Source organism: Falco peregrinus, chromosome 6 (genome assembly GCF_023634155.1).
Source record: "Falco peregrinus isolate bFalPer1 chromosome 6, bFalPer1.pri, whole genome shotgun sequence".
Taxonomy (NCBI): domain Eukaryota; kingdom Metazoa; phylum Chordata; class Aves; order Falconiformes; family Falconidae; genus Falco; species Falco peregrinus.
In genome coordinates this window covers 67,280,009-67,288,679 of record NC_073726.1, presented here as the reverse complement: position 1 = coordinate 67,288,679, position 8,671 = coordinate 67,280,009, and the positions used below count along the sequence as shown (strand labels likewise).

The window sequence follows — 8,671 nt, the reverse complement described above, 5'->3', positions numbered from 1 at the left end:
CTTATTAAAAATCTTGTATGCAAATAATTTAATTCCCTTTTTATTTTGTATTTGTAAAAAGAAATAAAATTCTTTTAATACTTCATCAAAGTGGGTACTAATGCTTTTTAAAAAAAAGCTGAAATTTCTGGATATACGTGTATCTGCACGATTTAGATATGAAGGAAAAAAGGCAGGAGATCAGAGATGAAACATTACTTACTGTACTCTTAGGAGTTTTATTTCCTGCAATGAGAAAGTAACTGTCACACCTGATCTCTTGTATTTCTCTGGAGGCCAACATGGACGTGTATGGTATATTCTGTTCCCAGGTGCATGTTTCTGTTTTGCTATAATGCTTCCTTTAAGGTACAAGGCTGCTGTATTAAGTGAACGAACTTCACTCTCCCTTTTTTCCTACCCTTTCCAACGTCAGAAGTTGTGATTTTTCCTCCGAGTGCTTTCTCTGCAATGGCTCTGACCATTACTGGTCCTGAGAGCTAACACGCTATGTAGAGGGTTCTTTTCTTTAAGGTAGGAATGACTCAACTACTTTTTTTTCTTTATATAACAAGAGATTAGGATAACGATACCTTATTATCAGGCAGGGAAGTAGGATCTAGAAACTGACATCAATACTAGTAAATCCAAGTAGTGAGCTACTAAAAGTACTACCATATTTCAGTTTAATAATCTGAAGAAATTGCAATGTATAAGCAGCAAGCCACTACAGTTTATTACTACTGAAGTTTTGACTGACAACAAATCCAACATCAAGTCAATCAATATCAAGTTAAAAAAACCCAAACAACTGAAAAAACAGAAGCTCTCTGCCCAACTATAGAATATCTGTCTGGATTCTTGAGACTTGTTGACGCTTCTAATTATTTCCCCGTTCTTCTTGTAGGCTTGGTGGTTTTAAGCCAGTTGAAATACCATGACTTACTCTAACATAAGAGATGGTGATGAGTTACCACATCCAGGTAGCTCAGATTAAGGTCTCTTCCCCTTCTGACTGCAAAATTCTATTGTCTAGGACTTTCACAGACTAGGAAATTATTCTCCTTGGCCAAAGAGTGAGGGCTACTCTAAACCTTGAACACAACACTGCAATCAGTCACTTCCTAGATCAGGCTGAGGGTTTCATAAGTATTTGCACTGGAGCAGGGAGGGGCCTTAATAAAAAAAAATTCTAAGCCAGCCAACTACATGACTCTATTGTACCACTCAATTTAAAGTAATTTAAATACAGACTTGTACTATAAATAATCTTGGTAACCACATGTGGGTTTTGTTGTTCAGGTGACCTGGCTGTAAGTACTGTGGCACCTGTATTGCCAACCCAATCCCAAACACCACCATGGGCAGGGAATTTAGCAAGGCACTATACTCCATATTTATTTGACTCCAGGTATGTAAGTGGATAGCAATAAAATAAAGGGGGGGGGGGGGGTGGGGTGTCTGAGTGTGTTTTGGAGCAATAAAGCAATTTTACTTTGAAGTACAGATGTTGCTGTTCTACCAGTCTTGGAAGTACATTCTCACTGTCATGCTGTCTTTACAAGAAAACTACGCTCCCCGATGGTGGCTAGGCCAAGCAGCAGTCAGATCGCTTCCTGCTCTTGGGTGAAGTGCAGCTTTTGCACGTTGCCCTGTCTGAAGGGTCTGACTTTTTTTAACTGCAAAAGCACTACAGCTTCCCCCACATGTTTTCTGTTCCAGATACCTTTCTGCTGCTGTTCACCCACCAGTCCTAGGCAGCTAAAATTAAAATCTTTAATGTACATGCTTCAAATCTCCTGGCATAATACAGCACCTTGCAACTGACTGTAGAGCCCGCAGAACTAGTGCCAGGGTCTACCTTCGAAAGAGACTGTAGATAGCACAGATCCATCCATGTAGTTCACAGGACTGAAGAAGCAGAATGAGTGTCACCCACACTGATGAGTCACACTAAGCACACAAAGGCATAAAAAGGATTCATCAGGCCGATTTAAGCTGGGAAAGGCTCACATTTCAAAAAGTGAATTTGCTCTGTATTACCATTTTAAGGCTAGAAACCTTTGATGCAATGTGCCCCCATATGAAACCGCTAAGAAACTTGGATACTAGGGCTTAATCATTCTATTCATTTATTGTCAATCTTCTGCAGCTTCCTTGAAAGGAAACCTGTGCAGAACAAGGAAAAAAAAATAAAAAATGTTGATTGCAGGTTGGTTGTCCTTACCCAATTATGCAGGTTTCTCTGTTAAGATGAAGTCCAACTGGATAGCAGCATACATCCTTTGTAGGAACTACCGGTTTTAAGTATACTTTAGGCATCTTGCTGTGGATTATGCTGTGGAGTACCTGGACACTGTTGTCCTACAACACAGGTTGTTAAAAGGGAAGAGCATCTCCATCTTTGGACTCTGAAATTAATCTTTTCCTCTTGTGCATATCCTCTTAGGAATGGTGCTTTGAATAAGGCAGAGTAGCTAAAAATCTCTTCAGTGGTGTAACTTAACTGCCTTTATCTGAACTCTGCTGGTGTAATTTGAAAATAACACTATGGTATCAGGCAGTTTGTGAGCTGTGTAGTAATGCACAGTATAGAAACATCTTCAAGTACTTCTTCAAGCAGCAAAGCTGAAACGATCTGTCGTTTTAGGGAGATACTCTGTTGTCACAACTGCAGCCACTTTATAATGTAGTAATTTTTCTTTCCAATCCTAAGTAATGATACTCCATTCTTGAGAATATGCTGTCCAAGAATAAGAACTGTCTCGGGATCAGTCACACGAATCCCATTTATTGAAACTCCACCATCTTTAATTTTCTGGTACCTAAAAAAACCCCAAACAAACAAAAAACAAGTAACTGGTAACTGCAAGAGGAAGCCATTTCTTGCTGTTAAGTATTGAAAGTTCAGTTAAGGTTTTTTTGGTTGGATCCATAATTGAATAGATTTTAATTCTCTGGCACTTTACTTTCAGTCCAGGTCAAGAGTGACTGAAATTAACCTTAGCCTCTACCACTCCCATTCTTTCTGAGAGGTATAAGAAAACTTAGGCTGCTGCCTCAGGCTGTCTCTTCATCAGGTGTAGATTTTACAGCTAAGGTACAAGAGACTGCATTATCCTACACTTTTAGTTCAAAATGGAATAAGGCTGCCTGCTCCCCTCTTTGACGCTGCTACGTAGATCAGTAGCCTGTTTCTGCTTGATTTGGCTGTCCTAGTTTTTTGACTTCTGAAAGCATACCACTACAGCTTGTTTAAGTGAGGTATTACCAAAGAGCACAGGTGATAACATACCCGCTAGGTCCATCCTGAATGGCATTTGCTTTGCGACACAAGTCAAGAACACTCATTCCAGGTTCAAGCATCAATTCAGCTGAAGGAGCTTGTCTAAAAAGTTCCTGTAACTCTTGGTCAGACATGGCTTCCAGTGCCTCCACGCTGCTGTAATAAAGGGCCTTAGTGCACCTGTAGGAACAAAGATCCTTCGAAATACAATGCTAGTCTCATCTTCACACAAAGTGCTACTCAACTGATCTAATTCCCCTCCCCAAGTTATTCCGAGGGTCCACACAGTAACAGAAGAACTTGAAATACACCCCGATTATTTTTTTTATCATAACCCACTGCATTGCAATTTTTGTATATATTGTTAATGTATCTGTAAGCCTACAGAATTACTGCATTTTTCTCTTCTAACGGCTGAGCAACAACTAACCACATGAAAGTAGTCCCTGAAAATCTATGGATAATTACCACTGAGTAAATCTGAAAGAAAACTGCTCGACAAATCAGACTTTACCTCTTAGCAGATTCTAGCCCCTCTCTACCATGAACGAGCTTGGTTACTTCTGCAGCAAGTCGTTTCTGAGGGCCCCATTTTTCAGGTTCTTTAGCATGCATTTCCATGATGTGGTCAATCTCCTCAAGAGGAAGGAAGGTGAAGAGTTTCAGGTATCTATGAGCAGGGAAAAAATACTTTGTCTGTACAGCCAGCATTACAGATTTCCTGCCTTTGTCATTCAATTTTCATTAAGTATGCTAAAATGATTCTTACTCCATCCAAGAAATCCGTATTTTGTCCTTTCAAACAACTCTTTATTTTCGCCCACGTGCTTCAGCTTACCGGGATAATTCACGTTTTATTTTATATGCTGCCTAGGTTAATGTCTTCAGACATAAGATAGCATCAGATGCTTTTATGAAGATTATACTGCAATCAACAACAAGTTACAGGATTTATTGCAATTGTGTGTCACGTAATAAGGTTTTACATTATATTCTTACTAGTTGCACAATATGCTAATGCAAAATAACACTGCTTGTCAGTGGTGTTCAAGAGACAAAAGTATGATACGTATTCACAAGTATCTTGGCAGGAAGATTATTTAGGATAATCAAGAATTTAAAGGTGCCTGTCTAAGCATACTCTTTACAACAAAATCCATTTTAATGGGCCTGCAGTACCATGAAATGCAGCGTATTAAAAAAATAAAAGTACCTTTACTGTTACAAAATCTGAACGCATGGAATATTTTCATATTAGGTACCCACATACCCTTCTTTTCAGTCTGAAAAGTGGTGTGGATGCAGAACCTAAATTTGAAATATCAGGAAATAACCTTTGAGAGAGGTATCAGAGTTATATGACAGGTCACAATATGAAAGGGAAGTACCTATCTGACGTTTATGAAGACTCAGATTTGACAGTGCTACTGAAATCTAAAGAAAAGCAGATTTAAAAGAGAACATATAGCAACTTACTAAAATTAACGTAATGCCCTGAAAAAAGCTATTGGCTATTTATTTTCAGTCATGTCACTGGTACACCAGCATGGAGGCTAACCACCAATGAAGGAAACCTGTCACATGGTATTTCTCATACTTCCACGACCCTTCTCTCATTACATGATTTTAGTATTTTTACACTGGTCAGTAAGACTACTGAATTATGTGTGGCTGACTTGGATTCAGAGACAGCACAATGAATCGAAGACCACGCTTTGCTCATTGGAATTGCTCTACTCTAAGTAATGAATGTTCAGTATTTTGTCTTTGCACGTGCTACAGCTTTAAGTAGTATTTGGATATCCTTCCAGGTTTTGGTGCATTAGTCTCATCTGCTTTACAGATCAATGCACTTGCCATTATAACTGTAAGCAGAAATCTTTGTTTCTGTGTTCCAAGATGAGGAAGATGAACAGTTAAGTTCAGGGAAACCCTCTAACGTTAAGCAGGGTCAGAATGATGCAAATCATTCGTATCAGCAACTTTCAAAAAGATCCACTAAAATTCCCATACAAGGTATATGAGAAGAACATCAGACAGCCTTAAGGTTTCACCACGTTAGTACTACCGGCCATTTATGTAACAAGCACTCCTCTCATCATATTCTAAACATTTTTAATTAATGCTTAACTGTGTGAGTTACGCTACATGGATAGAAATACATGGTATGTTTGTCCAGAGGTGGGCAAAATTACATGAAACATTTTTACCACAGTTACACTACTAAACTATAGCCGAGGGTGCTGACTGACTACTAGCTTCGAAGCAACTGGGGATTTGACCAGGTATATTCATTTTGTTCATTCTGTTTTTCTCCTCTGCCTTAGTTTTCACTTTCAACAATGACTTAAAACTGATGCCTGAAAGCCTCTACGTTGTAAATCCCTTCTACGCTACCTTGTATACTGCCTGCCATGAGCTTAAAATCATACCATTTTCCCTTCTTTTTAACCACACTACTACCACAGCATTAACTGTATGCTAGGCATGTTTTTATCTAGACCAGTGGTCTCCAAAGTGGGGTGCCAGCACACAGCAGGTATGCAAAATTATCCATTGTGGTGCAGGAAGGAAATATTACAACTTAAGCAGTACACTTATATACTCTATAAATAAATAAATATATGTGTATTGGGAGATAATGCTCGATTTTTTTTTTACTGACAGAGGGGTGTGATCAAAAAAGTTTGGAGACCACTGAACTAAAAGGTTAGTACAACCGTAAATATGAACTTCCTGGCTTTTTCTTAACAAGGCACTATCAAAATTTTCTTAGGGCTATGCAGTTTTTAATGTGATGCAGTTCTACAAGCTGAACTTTATGTGTTTGTTTACAACCAGTTCAGTAGCTTCTTGCAATTAAAATGCAGTGTTTCTGAATACCTCATATTAAGTAAGAACTTGTAGTAATTAGTATCTATTTGACTGCAGTTGCTTATTAGTCGGCAGGAGAGATTTCATTTGATAACTGTGATGTTACGGTACTGAAACTAACATACCTATACAATAAAGTCACCCCACTGGCAGAACAAAATGCATTACACTTTACTTGTTTGTTCATCCACGTTCTAATTTTATGATGCACATGCCAGCATATGGAGACAGGTTCCACTATCCTGTATACCTAAGAACCAGTCATGCCTGTTTGTTTAATGAATGTACAGTTATAATTAACATATACTTCTACACAGAGCTTCTGTTGCACACACCCCAATGAAACAGTTACAGTTAGGATCAGGTTTTATAAACTATGATAGAAAGCAAGACAAAGAAAAACTACTTACTTTTCAACTACGTTATCCTGTTGTCTGACAAAAAACTGATACAGTTCAAATGGAGAAGTCTTATCTCTGTTTAGCCAAACTGCATTGCCAGCAGTCTTTCCCAATTTATCTCCAGTAGTACTGGTAATAAGAGGTACAGTAATTCCAAACACATCTGTTCCCGTCATCCTGAGAAAGGAAAGAGTCACTGCATGTTAAAGAAGAAAAGACAACAAAACCCCCCCACATATTGGTAAAGCTGACTAAAATACAAGCGTTCTGTAATACTTTATCCTTGATATAAAGCAGTTAAGACAAGGGGGTGAGGGGGAAAAGATGCCAGAACACTTCTGTGAAGGGTGCTTTAAGAAAAAAAACCTACAAACACCACCAAACACCCTTGAACTTAACTACTTGAGTTCTTTTGTGCGTAACAAAGTTTACAGCCGTTAAACAAGTAGTTTCATGGCAACATCACTGGCAACCGGTACATCCTGTACCTTTCCTCTTTGCCCTGAGCACTGAGGCTGCTCCTGTGGCCGGGGCGCTCCCAGGGCTGCTTCTCGCCGTGCCGATGCTCTGCCCCGCAACAGCCAGTCGCGCACCGCAGCCGCATCCCCACCCCCGCCTGTACGCTGCGAATTCTCTAAGGCTCGCGGCAGATCTGGTGGATAAGCAGAAGCTCATCCTCACCAGGTTTCACGGGATTTCTGAGAAGAAACGCATCCACCCTGGCCAACGCACCGCAGCTGCCTCTGCTCCGGTGCCCGCCGCGCAGCGCGCCCGCCCGCCCCGGCCCTGCCGCCTCCCGGCGCGGCTCCCTGCGGCTCCTGCGCCCGCTGCTACGAGAGCCGTCCCCTCCGCTACAGATTCCGTAACGCTGCACGGGAACAGGCTTAAATCCGCGGCCCAAACGCGCCTCTGGGCCAGGCCTAAGGCCAGGGCAACGCACTGCTCCCGGATCCCTCGGCTCTGCGCCGCGTCCGGGCCGGCCCCCAGCGGCAGCCCCCCCCGCGGCAGCCCCGCGCCCGGCCCCCGCCGCCCCGGGTGAGCGCGGAGGCTAGCGCCGCCCGCCCGCCCGCCAGCCCCGGCGGTACCTGGTGACGAGCTCGTAGCCGGACATGATGTTGCCCATCTGGTCGGCGCCCCCCAGCTGGACGCGGCAGCCGTGGTGCTGGTGCAGGTGCAGGAAGTCGTAGGCCTGCAGCGCCGGGTACAGGAACTCGGCCAGGCTCATGCCCTCGGCGCTGCGCAGCCGCGCCTGGCAGCTCTGCCGGCTCAGCAGCGCGCCCATGCGGAGCCGCCCGCCCGCCCCGCCCAGGAAGTCGAGCAGCGGCTGCCGGCCCAGCCAGGCGGTGTTGTCCAGCAGCGCGGCCCGCCCCAGCCGCCCGCCGCCCGCCGCCCAGAACAGCTCCCGGTGGTTCTCGAACAGCCGCCCCAGGCCGGCGCGCAGCCCCCGCGCGTGCGCCCGCACCCGCTCCGCCGACAGCGGCTCCCGCGCGCGCTCCCGGCCCGTGGGGTCCCCCAGGCGCGCCGTGGCCCCGCCCACCACGGCGATGACGTCGTGGCCGGCGCGCTGGAAGTGGAGGAGCGCCACGACGGGCAGCAGGTGCCCGACGTGCAGCGAGTCGGCCGTGGGGTCGAAGCCACAGTAGGCGGTGAGGGGCGGGCGGCCCGGCTCCAGCAGCTCCAGCAGCTGCTCCTCCGCGCTCTGCGCCGGGAACACCTCCTGGAAGAGACCGCGCTCGCACTGCGCCGCCAGCAGCCCCCCGGCGCCCCGGGCCCGCCGCGGCCTCTCGTGAGCTCGCCGCCGGAGCGGTAGCGGTAGCGGACCCGGGCGGAGGCCGCCCCACAGCTCCGCCGCCCGGGCGCAGCGCCGCCGCAGCGTGGGCGCCGCCATCTTGCGCGGGGGACGCTGGGATTGGGGCGGGGCGGCGGGCGGGGCGGCGGGGGTGGGGGCGCAGCCGGCGGGGCGGGGCGGCCCGGCCGCGGTCGGGCGTCGTGTGCGGGAAGGCCCGGCCGGGAGGAGCCGGGGGAAGGCCCTGGCGGTCGGCGGCGGGAGTGCTGCGGGCCCGGGCGCCGGCCGGTGACTGCCCTTCGGGATACTGGAGAAGATGTGCCCGCAGGCGGGATGTGTTGGCTC

At 45.8% G+C, this 8,671-nt stretch overlaps 1 protein-coding gene across 1 annotated transcript; it reads right to left on the bottom strand.

Annotated features, from left to right (window-relative positions):
• Positions 1-690: 690 nt before the first annotated feature.
• YARS2 (tyrosyl-tRNA synthetase 2) lies at positions 691-8,462 on the bottom strand. The gene is made up of 6 exons (XM_055807198.1): positions 7,626-8,462; positions 6,550-6,717; positions 3,780-3,935; positions 3,275-3,445; positions 2,207-2,804; positions 691-1,932 (listed from the first exon to the last, which is right to left on the bottom strand). Exons 1-5 carry the CDS (start codon positions 8,426-8,428, stop codon positions 2,645-2,647), a joined length of 1,458 nt encoding a protein of 485 aa, XP_055663173.1. The 5' UTR covers positions 8,429-8,462; the 3' UTR covers positions 691-1,932; positions 2,207-2,644.
• Between the last annotated feature and the right edge of the window lie 209 nt (positions 8,463-8,671).

Bases quoted from the DNA above. Each gene is read 5' to 3' on its own strand.
- YARS2 (XM_055807198.1), bottom strand. From the start codon at position 8,428: ATGGCGGCGCCCACGCTGCGGCGGCGCTGCGCCCGGGCGGCGGAGCTG. The intron at 6,718-7,625 runs GTACCGCCGGGG...TTCCTTTCTCAG, and splicing joins GGCTACGAGCTCGTCACCAG to GATGACGGGAACAGATGTGT. The intron at 3,936-6,549 runs GTAAGTAGTTTT...CCCTGCTCATAG, and splicing joins CAGGATAACGTAGTTGAAAA to ATACCTGAAACTCTTCACCT.